At 43.5% G+C, this 14,506-nt stretch overlaps 1 protein-coding gene across 5 annotated transcripts in view; it reads left to right on the top strand.

The window, feature by feature from the left end:
- LOC115292071 (schwannomin-interacting protein 1) overlaps positions 1-10,788 on the top strand; it is a 727,630-nt gene extending 716,842 nt beyond the window's left edge. For all 5 annotated transcript variants that reach the window (XM_029939972.1, XM_029939973.1, XM_029939974.1 and 2 more), the window contains 5 exons: positions 510-627; positions 1,573-1,770; positions 2,614-2,737; positions 5,361-5,454; positions 10,146-10,788. In XM_029939972.1, the coding sequence (XP_029795832.1) occupies positions 510-627; positions 1,573-1,770; positions 2,614-2,737; positions 5,361-5,454; positions 10,146-10,197 (586 nt within the window). In that variant the 3' untranslated portion in view covers positions 10,198-10,788. The remainder of the gene's footprint in view (positions 1-509; positions 628-1,572; positions 1,771-2,613; positions 2,738-5,360; positions 5,455-10,145) is intronic.
- The last annotated feature ends 3,718 nt before the right edge of the window (positions 10,789-14,506 follow it).

Genomic DNA, 14,506 nt, shown 5'->3' with positions numbered 1-14,506 from the left:
GGGGGGGGGGGCGGGGGAGGAGACTTTCTTCAGAGAGCTGTGGCTCTGCAAGCTGGCTCTAATGAGCGTCTTTGAATTGTCCCCATGGGACGAGACCCTAGATGCCATAAGGCAGCTTTATTTTGCTGCAGACCCCATTTATCTTTATCTACAGGAATGTAACCTCAGTGACTCAACACATTCATATTTTGCACAACTGTGTTTGGTATTGTGCCAGGTGCTACTACATGTGGATTTCATTCATCTTTCACTTAACATGCAATTGGTGTGAAAAATAATATTAGCAAAAGTTATCATTTTATCATGTATCCGATTCTCAACTCACTAAGTTATCGTTATTGTCCTTTAGTAAATGTTATCATTCGCAAGTTGGGTGTAATGTTGGTCACTCCTCCGTGTGAAGAACACAGTGAAACTGCTTTCTGTTAATAAAACCAGACGGCTCTGATGAGCACCGCCCAATAACAAACAGCTGAGTAGAAATTAGTGTCCTGTTTGCTTCTGCGCAGCCTGCAGAGCGGGATGAACCTGCAGATATGCTTCGTCAACGACAGCGGCAGTGATAAGGACAGCGACGCTGATGACAGTAAGACTGAAACCAGCTTGGACACCCCCTTGTCCCCCATGGTGAGTCCGCCACCACCGGAGCTGTGTGTGTGTGTGTGTGTGTGTGTGTGTGTGTGTGTGTGTGCGCGCGCGCGCGTGCTTTCCTGGTCCTTTAGCTTCTTTTTTTGTTGTTAGTCAGGAAAAAACACAGCAGAGGTTCAAAAAGAAATGTCTCTTACCATTTCTTGACATAACATGCTCCTAAAATTTGTCAGTGATTGAAAAATCACAGGTGTGATACCAAGGAGACCTACGTACTGTTAAAGTTAGCAACCACTGTCATATTTAACATGAGAGAAGTCACATGTGCCCTAATAAGTTATGCTAGGTAGCAATCCTTCCCTACCAGGCTTAGAAGTATTAAGCACAGACCAGCCGTAGGACACATTTTTCAAAGGCAGGGTGGGCGTCGAGGGGAGGCCAGCACCCAGAGATGTTGCTCCAAGAAACCAGCAAGCTGGTTCCAAAAGATGGCTTCATGATCCCGGGAGCCTATTGCCGGATTTCCTTCCTCTCTGTGAAGTCTCTATCACCTTTCTTGGAAGAACAGACAACAGGAGACAGCGTTGGTGAGCGCAGTGCAACATCAACTTCACTGGACACCTGACATCCCGTCCACTCCAGAGAACAACACACTGCCCTACCTCTGGGTTAAATACTTTGCTGTGTCTGATCACTTCAGGAAAGTTTTAAGACCAAGAGCCAAAGAAACATCTCAAGTTTGTCACAAATAGGTTCTCTCTATTGTCACTTTACTCTGCTAAAATCAGAGCCTCTTCGTGGCACTTAAGAAACAAACCATCTTTTTTAACGTTACTTGAGATTGATACAGACCAAATCAAGTGGCAAGTCACACTGGTGGAGGGGACCCTTGGCCAGTCGAGAGGCCGCAGGGAACGCTGTAGCCCATCTCCAGAGATGGTACCTGACACAGAAAGCTCAGGGCTGCTCTTTTTCCCTTCACAGAGCAAACAGAGTTCTTCCTATTCCGATAGAGACACTACTGAAGAGGAATCCGAATCCCTGGATGACATGGATTTCCTCACAAGGCAAAAGAAATTGCAAGCTGAAGCCAAGATGGCCCTTGCCATGGCCAAACCAATGGCCAAAATGCAAGTAGAAGTGGAAAAACAGAACAGGAAAAAGTCTCCCGTCGCTGATCTCGTAAGTAGCAAACACTGAAAGGCCAGCAAGCGATTCGTGGCTGCAAATGGTTGACGCTGACCCAGTTCCTTCCCAGAGTTGTGCAAACTTGGGTTTCTACAAGGCAGTTTGTAAAAAGTACTGCCATTGAGAAATATTTAAGTTCGTTTCTTTTTCCTGCCTACTGTATCGTTTGAAAGCAAACTTTGCTCTTGATTCATATCTACTATATTTCTTAGAAGCAATATTAGCTGTTATGGGAATATTTTAATACTGGTTCTGTTGGGGCAGAACTCACTATTGCTGAGCCCTCACTGCCCCCTTTCAGTGAAGACAGGATTGCATAGTAGATAAGAGCCCTGGGCCTGAGAGCCCTACCACTGACCTGCTGTGGGGCTCGGGCAAGTTACTTAAGCCTCAGTTTTGTCACCTGTAAAATAGGAACATCACCACCTGTGTCAGAGCATGAGTGCAGAAATTCCGTGAACAAAGCATTCGAAGACACAGCACAGTGCTTGTAACGTGGTACCAAGTGATAAATAGCTGATCTTATTAATCCTATCCAGGTCATTCCTATTCCTTGAGCTCCCTAGTCCATCATTTGTGGATATGATAATTGACTCAGGGTGGTCACAGCCTCTGTTCTAGACCAATCCAAAAGCTTTGGATTGGAGAAGTGTAGCATTTTGGTGCCAGTAGCGCCCTAGACAGTGGGGGCGGGGGTGGGGGGGTCGCATGGGGAAAGCCAGCCTGGGAAGGCTCTGGAGCACAGAGCCCATGCTGAAGCGGGCAGGTGAGAGTGCGGCTTGCATCCAGTGTACCCGCTGCTCTCCACACCTCCGTACCTTTCCTTTGTGTCTTCAGCTGCCGCACATGCCTCATATAAGTGAATGCCTGATGAAAAGGAGTCTAAAGCCCACTGACCTGCGGGACATGACTCTTGGGCAGCTACAAGTGATAGTCAATGACCTCCATTCCCAGATTGAAAGTAAGTGTGCAATGTACTTGGAAATGGGGGGCCAAATGTGAAATCTCGTGGGATAGTACTACCTCCTCGATTCACTTCCTTTGTTTGTTTCACTGGGTTCCTCCTGTGTGCTGCAAGAGAAGGAAGAGGATCACAAGGCTCTGTTCTTGGTTTTTTACTGTGAAGTGGTCAGAAACCTTAAGGACTTTTCAAGGTTCACAGAGGTGAAAGGGCCTTTTTATTCATCTCAGATCCCCAGCGCCTAGCACAGCGCCTGGGGTGGATTTGGCTCACAATCTCTGCTCCCGGAATGCAGTTTAGTAGTTATATGTCATTAACTAGGCAGTTATTCCCTCAGCTTTACTTGTTTATACATTCATTTTAGGTCATCAACTTCAACTTCTTGTGTGGGACTCAAGGTGGGGAAAACACGTACGAGCAGTATGTGAAAATTATAGCACATTTTATGGGCCTTCTTTCCCCCAGAATAAAGAAGGGCCTGTGACACAAGTGTGCCAAGTAGGTGGTAAATGAGCGTCGCTCACTTGAGGTGGCTGCTTGTGCAGAGAAGGGCATTGGTTGCTCAGTCCCATGAGAGCGAGGACCCAGAACATGCTCGCTTGGGCAGCGTGGCTAGTCCAACTGAACCATGTGCCCTCCGGCCTCTGGAATGCGTGATTCTGTAAAATCCTATGGACGTACAGATTAAAAACCACCTACGAGACATGCCAACCAAATGCATTCAAACCAACAAACTATAAAGAAGCATTTAAGAACCAACCGAAGAATTCACACACTAGATTGTTACTTATGATAAAAGTATTGTGGTTATGTTAACTAAAAGAAAAGAGCCCTGCATGGGATGCCTGGGTGGCTCAGTTGGTTAAGCGTCCGGCTTCAGCTCAGGTCATGATGTCACGGTTCGTGGGTTCGAGCCCCGTGTTGGGCTCCGTGCTGACCGCTAGCTCAGAGCCTGGAGCCTGCTTCAGATTCTGTATCTCCCTCTCTCTCTGACCCTCCCCTGCTCGCGCTGTCTCTGTCTCTCAAAAATAAATAAAAAACATAAAAAAATTTTTTAAATAAAAGAGCCCTGTATTTAGAGATACATACTGAAACATTTAGAGATGAAATAATATGATGTCTGAAATTTGCTTTCAACTAATCCGGTACTGGTAGGAGAGCAGGAGATAGAGGAATGAAGATTGGCCATGAGCTGGTGATTTGGGGGGCTGGTTGGATGCATGGGACATGAGGATTCATTAAATCAGTCTCTTTGTATCAATTTGAAAATTTCCATAGTAAAAAGTTAAAAACTTCATAAGGGAAAAGTTTCCCTGCACTATGTGAGCCCCTCTACCGAGTGCTAGTATAAAAAGCTATCCTAGTGGATTTTTTTTATTAAAAAAAAAAAGCTACCCTAAGAACATACTGAAAAAAATAGAATTGGATGTATTCAGAGTTAATATGTTCAGTGTTGTTTTAAAATCAAGAGAAAGGGTTTAACGTTCTAATTAGGAAACCATAGACTCACAGGATTTTTTCAAAATTCTACTACATTTTAATTTCAGTTGAGAGTAAATTACTAGGACTGTTAGTCTTTCAAGGATGTGAAAGACCTTTTGATATTTTACCAGTGAAACATCTTCCTGAGCCCTCTAAATACTGGAAGTGTCATCTAGCTCTTTTCAGAGGTAGATGAATTTAGACCTCTTTGTATGATTTTTTTTTTCCTCCCTTTTTTAAATTGGAAACTAGTCTGACCTAAAGGCAGATCAATGCATCATTTGAAGTCAGGATCTCTAAAAGCATTTCCAAGGAGGACCTGACTGAATACCTCCTTCCTTTCTTTTGTTTCTGGGCCCAGTGCTCTTGCTGCTAAATGAATGCTATCCCCCCATGTGTCCAGACCTAAAAGCTTCCATCAAAGGGGGAAAAAAGTAAGACAGCCCCTTTTACTTTTTCATATTTTTCAGGAGCAGAAGCCATATTAACCCAGTGCACGGATTTCAGGAGGATTAGAAATATATCTGTCCATATGTGTTTTACATATAAATCCTAGGGAATATTCTTCTTGGTCCTCATCCAGAGGTTTCAAGAATTATTTCTTCAGGTCCTAACACCCCTGGCTTTCCAGTGTCTGTAGCGATGACTTAGAACAGCCTGCACAGAGGGTTGTCGCATCTGCAGACTGTAGGAAGCCTTTGAGCATGCGTGGGGCACCTTCTCCAGCTGTGCGGCTAATGTAGCGCTTCGGATGCGGTGGGTCCCTCAACTCTTGGGTGGCGGGAGCATCCTCAGGATAGAAGGTGGAAATCTTAACATGCCCCAGACATTTGTGTTAGCGTTTCTTCAAAGGAAAATCGTGCTTTTTCCAGCAAGCTTACTTTCCTAGCAGCTAACGATTTCTTTTCCCACTTAAAGTGAACGTAATTGGAAATACTTCATACTTTACTTCTTTTCTTCCAACACTTCTATAATTATGCAAGCTAGTCATGTCCTCAGACTGATGACTTCTCCTGGGCTTATGAAAAGCTAGTAGACGATTAGCAAAAGTAACTCGTATAATTGTCCATAGAGCTGCGCATATCGACTTAGACACAATTTTATCTGTTTTTAAATGCTCTCGCTCATTCCTTTGCTCCAGGCCTGAATGAGGAGTTGGTCCAGCTGCTGCTCATCCGAGATGAGCTGCACACGGAGCAAGACGCCATGCTGGTGGACATCGAAGACTTGACCAGGTCAGTGACGCCTCCCCTTCCCAGAGAAGGAGGAAGCCCCGGGTGGCCTAACGTTGAAGACTTAGGGCCAGAGCGCGCCCCAGAGAACTCCCCCTTGCTTCCATGAGTAACTCACCTAATCTCTGCCCATATCAGCTGCTTAGCTGGAGGGGAAGTGGCCAGAACTCCTTCCCAAATGCATTGCTTTTTCACCCTCCCTTTGGGATGGATTGCCAGTGCATTAGAACTTCCTACACCCCCACTAAAATCAGGTCAGCATTTCTGACCCAGGAGGACTTTTTCCTGAAAGTCTGTTGCCCTGGGGATTAGCTCGAAGCCATTCCCTGCTGGCATGTGAGCCGCCATGTGATGGGTGCCACAGAGCGGCATTTGCTGTTATGTGACCTAGCCCTTGATCACATCTGCCATGTCCAGAAGGCAAGGATACTGGCACCTTTCCACAGCACCAGGGCCACCAGATTGCTCTCACCAGGGGGAAACCCCAGCACTTGAGTTTCTAGCTGGGCCTGGCTCCAAACACCTCTCTGTAAAGAGGTAAAGAATGTTTCCCACCTTGGGGGATATGAAAACTAGACTAATGCCAGTCAAGATCTTGCATTTCTTAGTAGTTTTATTTGTAGAAAAGCCTATCGCCGTTAAGTATATAAAAAGTACATGAAATACTGTGAGCATTTCCTATGATCTCGTTTGCTATAGTACCTTTTCTGAGACACTACACGTGAAGTCTTTAAACCAAGAGGTAATAATTACTATTAATCCCAGAAATGGTATTCAGAGACTAGAAGACTCCCCAGGGAGAGAAAGAACACTGCTTGTCTCAATAACATAAGGAATTAACCACATGACCCAGAACCATCCAAGAGAAGCTTGAAAACATATGTAGTGAAAATGCACTTAGCACCTACCACAGGACCTCTTCTCAGTGTGTAGCGTGGAGTAAAATATTTTTCTAAATTTGGTGTTATAAAAATAGTTTTGGAAAATGAAAACCAAAAAATATTTTTTAAAGTAAAAAAAATAGTTTTGGTAGCAAAATAAATGCTACAGAACTATGTTTAGGCTTTTCTTTCTTTCTCTCTCTTTTTTTTTTAAAGACCTATAAGCAGTACTCTGTGTTGTATGCTTTGGATATTATATTGCCTCGCTCCTAACAAAAAACAAAAATAAGAAGCCAGAAGGCCTCGTAGCTTCTCAGCATGTTTACCTGTATCTTATCTATCACAGCAACACTCACATAGTATTATTGCCACCTACAGAAGCATTCAGGCACTGCCCCACAGCTGTAACACAAATCCCTTGTTGTTAGTCTAAGAAATTTGTAAATAGGTATTAAGATTATGGGAAATCATTTGTGCAAAAGAAGATCAAAACCTGCGTCTTTTAGGGGCACCTGGGTAGCTCAGTTGGTTGGGCGTCCCACTTCGGCTCAGGTCATGATCTCATGGTTCATGAGTCTGAGCGCCCCATCAGGCTCTGTGCTGTCAGCAGAGAGCCTGGAGCCTGCTTTGGGTTCTCTCTCTCTCTCTCTCTCTCTCTCTCTCTCTCTCTCTCTCTCTCTCTGCCCCTCCCTTCCTCTCACTCTGTCTCTCTCTCTCTCTCAAAAATAAATAAACATTAAACAAAACTTTTTAAAAGGCAGCATCTTCTAAAAAATTCTATGTACATTCTTTTGTAAATTCTGTGACTTGCCTGTGACAGCAGAGACGCCTCCTTACGCTCCAACGCGTGCTGCTTTCCTCTTGCAGGGAAGACACGGAGAGGCTCCTCCTTTCTCTCAGTGTGTTAAGCTGGCACTTAGGTTTGCAGTGTATTTTTTAAATACCTTTCAGGTGGTGTGATCATGGGAAACAGGGCGGGCAGAACCACGTGGTGAGAAGGAGAGGCGTTGCTAATTTAAAGGTGTTAGAGGAACCCTTTAAAGAGGAGCAGGTGGGGAGAAGTTCCTATGTCCGTCCCTGGCTGCACAATATCACTTTGCTTGTGAGGGGATCTGAGGATACTTGAACATACCTACAGGCAGCAATGTCAGAGTTTTTGCAGCCTGACCCCAGAAGGCCAAGAGCATCCGCTGGGGAGTTCCAGTCACCTGTTCACTTTACCTGTCCAGTAAATAGTGAGACGTTCTCCCGTTCCCAGGGTCAGTTCAGATCAGTGGTTCTCAGTTTTGGCTGCGCATTGGAACCACATGGGGAGCTTTATAAACTGTTGATGCCTGAGTCCCACTTCCAAAGATTCTGGTTTAATAATTCTGTGGAGTGGCCTGGGCATTAGGATTTGTCAGAGCTCTCCAGGTGATTCCAATGCTGGGCTGAATTTGAGAAGCACTGGCTTCAATAACACCTCTTTAGAAAAGTGCTCCCTGACACCCCCCCAACCTCCAAGACTGGGGTAGGACCCTCATCTCTGTGTTCCTGGCAACAGAGGATCTCTTGCATGTGGGGCCTAATCATACTGTCTTAAATTGTCTGCTGTTTTTCCTTACCTACTGTGGACAATCCCCTCCCTCAACCAAAAGCAAAGACAACGCCATTTTCATTCTTTGCTGCATCCCCAGAGCTTAGGACAGGGGCTGCCAGGCACAGGTCCTCGGTAATGATTGCTGATAAAAAGGAGTCTTGTGGAGCTTGAATCAAACAAATGCTAATAAAGGCTTTCATATAGGGGCGCCTGGGTGGCTCAGTCGGTTAAGCATCCTCCTTCTGCTCAGGTCAGGATCTCATGGTTCATGGGCTCTAGCCCTGCATCAGGCTCTGTGCTGACAGTTCAGAGCCTGGAACCTGCTTCGGATTCCGTAGCTCCCTCTCTCTCTGCCCCTGCCCAGCTCAAGCTCTGTTTCCCTCACTCAAGAATAAACATTAAAAAAAAAGTTTAAAAACCTTTCATATACATAGTTGATGAGAACCTTTTAGTTTTATGGACTAAAACCCTTTCCCTCCCTTGTTTAAAGTGTTATTTAAATTCATGCTTGTATGTATATCTCAAAATAACACTCAGCTTTCAATATTTTCTGAAGCTATTTCCTGTTCTTCCCTTCTCTCTCAGGAAAACACACATGTGCATGCACACATACACACCGATACATATTTTAAAACTGTTATAGGAACTCTAATTTTTTTTAATTTATTTTAGAGAGAGCATGCGAGTGGGGAAAAGGGGCAGAGAGAGAGAATCCCAAGCAGGCTCCACACTCAGAACAGGGCCCAATACAGGGCTTGACCCCGTGACTCTGGGATCATGATCTGAGCTGAAATCAAGAATCAGACACTCAACTGTCTGAGCCACCCAGGATCCCTTAGAAACTATAATATTAGCCACAGTGGAATCTTAGCTCAGTGGGCATCAAAATATTTCTTGAGCTGAATTTAAGTGAGGCCCATAAGCTACTTGATGAAAATGATCAAGGCTGTTTTATACACATAAACAAAGCTATGAGATGGTCTGCTACAGCCCATTGTTTTTTAGGAATAAAGGGCTGATATCTTTTCCCTGAGTTTCTTTATTGTTAAATGAATATCACCAATTATTTGTGGGCTGTTGAATGTGGCAAGGACACTGTTGTCACTTCCCTATTCCTGAAAGTATTTGTGGTTTCTCCCTCTCCCATAGATTGGAGACATTCTGCATATAAAACCAGTGAGTTAAACTTGACGTCACTGACTACCCAAGTGTAGACAGCACACAAAACTGCCCCTCAACCTTTGATTACAGCTGGAAACCACAGGCTTAGAGACTTTCTCTTGCCAAATTTATAAATTCCTAAGATTGTCCTTCAAAACATTTGTCTTTTGCAGACGTCAAACCCACCACTCTCTGGGACAATGTTGACTTAGTGCCCAGTCAAGTGATGTAAGCAGCTTGGCCGTTTTCCCGCTCCGTCTCCACTGGCCAGCTGCTGGCTTGGCTGGACTTGGGGCTTATAGGCAATAACAGGGCTTGATGAACAAGAAGATTCATCCCACCCGACTGTTCCTCCCTGCCACGATCATGCCCTTCGGATTTATTGGGGGGCGGGGGTATGCAAACATGGAAAATCTTGGCATCTGTGAAGACCTGTAATTTGTTAGGAAGACATTAGCTTTTGTAAGAGTGTAACTGGATCACTGGCTTCAGATTTCTGTCAGGAGCCTTTTTAATGCTTATATTTGTGTCTGTGTGCGTGTGTTTAGATAAAGTAGTCACGTAGTTACCTGCTATCACAGCACCTTGTTTTGACTTTTTGCTTAGCATTATTTTCTCTCTGCTATCTCCCGCTTTGCTACTTGTTCCTTTTTTGTCTGTCTCCACTGGAATATATGTTCCACGGAAACAAAGCCCTCATTGTCTGCGCACCAGATCCACAGCGCCAGGAACGGTGCGGTGCCTGGCACAAAGAAACATATCAAACATTTGTTGCATAAATTTTCCCAGATGCTTAACTCTTTTGTTTTTAAACACAGTGCTGTTTCTTCTCAAAAGTAGTGGCATCTGCCATTCTCAAGGTAATCCAGTACATATTAAAGAAAAGGAATCTTCCATAGAATACAAAAATTAAAGAGAGCAAATCCATTTGAATTAGGCACTGCTTCTTAATTCTCTTGATTTCATTATGAGCAACTCCGAACCTCAGTTTGTGGGATTATTTTAGCTATAGATCAGAAAGCAGTTTGGGTCTCTTTTCTTAGCACTAAATAATTGTGTGATTCATTTTACAGACATGCCGAAAGTCAGCAGAAGCACATGGCAGAGAAAATGCCTGCAAAGTGAAAGAAGCCATCCAACCAGAGGACAAGCTAGAATTTATTTTGCTTCTGTGGTTGTAAAAATGCTGTTACTAAAGGTGGCGCAGAAACAAACAAAATATCAGTGTTAGTCATTGATAATGTCTGAAGCTTAATGTCCAGTGATTGGCCTTCGCTTCTTAATTTATTTTAATTTTTTTACCGTGCCACTAAACACCAGGCATTTTAATACAATATTGTTACAAAAAATGTACAGTACTGACACCATCACTAGTCATGGTTAATCAAAGAGGGTAGTTTTAACTTTATTTTTATTTGTTTAGAGATTTTCAGTTGGAGCAGTATTTTACCATTGACTACTTTCATTCTTCACTGTAGTTTTAAAGAAGAACTGTAAATGACGGTGCTATCCAAGTCACACAATACATGCCTGCCTCGTAGTGAAGTCGTAGCTCTCCGTAATATGTATATTTTAATCAGTTTTCAACATTTTGTGAATGTTGACTACCTGAAGTTCATTTTTAGATGTGCTATTAACATTCTGTCGGATTCAGAGGGTTCCTTGAAAGTTTTATGTATAAATATGTAAAATAAAAATGAAAACTTTGTTTCATATGATATGTCTTCTTGCTCACTAGCAAGCCCTGTGTAGTTCTGACCTCTTCACACCTCCTCAACCGAATTCCCCACTGTGAAGATTTGGGCAGTGAGAAAATAAAGTGCAGCAGGGGAAAGCAATCCAGAGAGTTGCCAGGAAGATTGTGAAGGGTGTGTGAGTGTCTGTGTGTGTGTGTGTGTGTGTGTGTGTAAGAGAGAGAATGTGAGTGAGTGTGGGTGTGTGGGTGGGTGTGGGTGGGTGTGGGTGTGTTCCAAAGAAGACAACGTCCGCAGTGTTAGAGCTAGTCCCTCGGTCAGTGCTCAGTACCGGTCTGGAACTTTAGCACTTTGCTTTTTACAAGCTCCTGGTGTTACCAGAGCCTAATACTGCCCAAGTTCGCTACAAGAACAAATGACTCTTGCACTTACTCTTTTCCCAAGCCTAGTTGTTGCCATTTTTCAGACTTTAACCACTTCTGTTTGGTTTCATGAAGAAGAATGCCAAGTCTAAAGTAGATTACAGATTGTTCCCCAATACATAGAGCCTCCAAATTTAGATTTCATCAATTAATGGCCATGCAGGTATTAGAGAATCGTAAACTATAAGCAGAGATGTGCAGTCAACATTTCAGAACCACCCACAGACCACCTGGTTTCATTATTAGGCTTGTGATGTAATCAGAAGATAGAAGTTTCCTTGGGTTCCTGGATGACTCAGTTAAGTGTCCAACACTTGATTTTAGCTCAGGTCCTGATCTCATGGTTTGTAGGATCAAGTCCTGTGTTGGGCTGTTCGCTGTAAGCACACAGCCTACTTGGGATAGGGATACTCTCTTTCCCTCTCTCTCTACCCCCCTCCCCACTCGTGTGCTCTCACTCTAAATAAACACAAAAAATTTTTGTTAAGTTTTATTTAGTTTCAGGTGTAGAATTTAGTGATTCATCACTTACATATATGAAGACAGAAGTTTAGACAACTGTCTACATTTCCCTTTCTTAAAAATACCCATATAGGGGCACCTGCATGGCTCAGTCAGTTGAGTGTCCAGCTTCGGCTCAGGTGATCTCACAGTTCATGGGTTTGAGCCCCGCATCAGGCTCTGTGCTAACAGCTAGCTCAGAGCCTGGAGCCTGTCTTCGGATTCTGTGTTTGTCTCTCTCTCTGACCCTCCCCTGCTCATGCTCATTCTCTCTCTCAAAAAAAAAAAAATAAATAAAACGTTTTAAAAACTTTTTTTAAATACCCAGATATTTGAAATAATGAAGACTTGCCAATTTTTCGTCTTCTATTTAGCAAAATAGGTAATCAAAAAATGTACCACCAATCATTTTTTATGGGCTGCAATCAAGTTTTCATTTGGAATGGAAAAACAAGGCAGCCCATACATATATTTTGGCCTTTGTGAGCTGGCTTTTGAGCAGGGTAGGTTGCTCACCACTGAGTGAAGGGTGGGGTCCAAGAGAGGTCCTCTCTAACGGAGCCTCAAAGTCCTACACCAGCTGCCAGTGATCTCCCGGAGTGACCGCAGCCCTGAGAACGGGCGCAGCTTCTGGACCTTTGCTGCTTCAGCTGGGTGAGAATATTGGTCAGTAAACCATTAACTGCTAAGTGGAATCGCCTGGGGACCTGTAGAAACAAACCACTGGGGCCTGGGTCCCAGCCTCATAGACACTGATTTAATTGGCTGGGGTATGGTCTGAATGTCTCAGTTTTTTAGAAGTCCCTTGGTGACACTCAGATTGAGAAGCACTGCCTTAGACATTCTTTTTTAGCTTTTCTTTAACCATCTTTCAATATCTAGGTTTTTGTCAGGGCGCCTGAGTGGCTCAGTCAGGTCAGCATCGACTTCAGCTCAGATCATGATCTCACAGTTTTTGAGTTCGAGCCCTGCATCAGACTCTGTGCTGACAGCTCAGAACTGCTTCGGATTCTGTGTCTCCCTCTCTCTCAGCTCCTCCCCTACTTGTGTGCTCGCTCCCTCTCTCAAAAATAAGTAAGCATGAAAAAAATTAATATCTAGGTTTTTGTCTAATTTAAACATATTCCTATTAATTTGAAACTTCTGGAGAGAGCCACCCTAGGAAGAGTGCTATTAAAAAATGTCTGTGCCCAAGCAAGAGTGGTAGCATACCCTAAACCGTGTCAGTCACGGCTGCAGTCTCAACCCTAAGCTCAGCCCACCAAGAGGAACATCCTCATTTTTTTAAATCCATGCCAGAATTGCCAGTTGCATCAAAAACTTAGAAATGAGTTTCTTGTCTTGAACAATGCCATCTCTGGCTGGAAATGTGGTCTGGAGAAACCAATGGCCCCTTCAGTTTGAAGCCCATAATCCTAACTAAAGAGCCCCTAACTCGAGAAGGAAAAGAGTGAGATTCTGCACATGAGGGCCCCTGAAAACACCTTCAGGGTCAAAGCCAGCTATAAGTAGAGCAATTCTTCCCGGCACTCTGACACCTCACAGAAGATTATACTCCGTGTACTTCTCTGTCCCCATAGAGATGTCACCAAGTGACTCACCTCCAAGGGGATTCTTTCGAGAGTGGGTCTTTCCAGTTCTTTTACTTAGGTTTTTCAGCAAAGACTGGGATTATTCTCGACAAGATTCTTATCTGCCCTAGATTATCCTTCTGTTCTTAGCCAGCCTTCGATAGAATGCTAGGTTACCTGACCTAAGAATAGGGCCAGCTGTCTTCCTGATTTTAGGAGAGTGAACTACAAGCAAAAGCACATGGGCTCTGGGGCCAGAAGGACTGGGCACAAATGCTTCACAGTGATTTGACCCTGGGCAAGTGACTAAAGTTCTTTTATCCTGTTTCATCACCTGTAAATAAGATCTCTTGGGATTATTCTGAAGTTCACATAAAATAATGGCCATGAAAGCACCTGGCACTGGGTAGATACTCAATAAATAATTATTGAAAGAATTAAATGATCAGGGTTTGGATGGAGGAAGCATTCTGTATTTTACCAGTTTCTGAGATCTAACGCATCCTTGTGGGGTTTTTCCTGCTTATTAATCATTAATTTACAAAACAGATACTTAAGGAAAAAGTTAATAGCTCCCATCTTTAAGACTTCCTTCCTCCAAATATCCGTGTTTAAAACTTGGGATGTATTCCTACACAGTTTTCTCCATGCTTATACAAACAGATACATACATATAGGTTTTGTGTTTCAATTTGTTTTTACAAAGATGGGGTCGTGTCAAACTGCTTAACAACCTGCTTTTCCATGGACATCCTTCCAGGCCAATATATACAGATCTAAGCCATTCTTTTTTTTTTAATGAGCTCCATGCTCATTGTGGGCCCAATTCAGGGCTTGAACTAACAACCCTGAGATCAAGACCTGAGCTGAGATCAAGAGTCAGATGGCTGACTGAGCTCCCTAGGTGCCCCCTAAGCCTTTCTTTTTAATAGCTGTATAGTAATCCTCAGTATGGTGGAAAATACTTCAGTCATTCTCTTAAATGATAGACATTAAGGATTTGTCCAGATTTCTGCCACTAAAAACAGCAATGCAATCAACATGCACATACTCACATGTACTCACATCTATTTGTGCTTTTATTCTGTGATCACCTCATTTTTCTTTGTTACTTGCTATTGTGTTTAGACACTTCAAAATACAGAAAGATAGTGTAGGTAGGAATGACCAGGGGAAACCATTGCAGAGAAGTTCAATTCCATACAGCAAAATTGGACACTTTCTGACAAACACTAATTCGTTTTCA

This window comes from Suricata suricatta, chromosome 5 (assembly GCF_006229205.1).
Source record: "Suricata suricatta isolate VVHF042 chromosome 5, meerkat_22Aug2017_6uvM2_HiC, whole genome shotgun sequence".
Taxonomy (NCBI): Eukaryota; Metazoa; Chordata; class Mammalia; order Carnivora; family Herpestidae; genus Suricata; species Suricata suricatta.
Note: the sequence above shows the minus strand (reverse complement) of the source record. Positions and strands in the feature narration are given on the sequence as shown.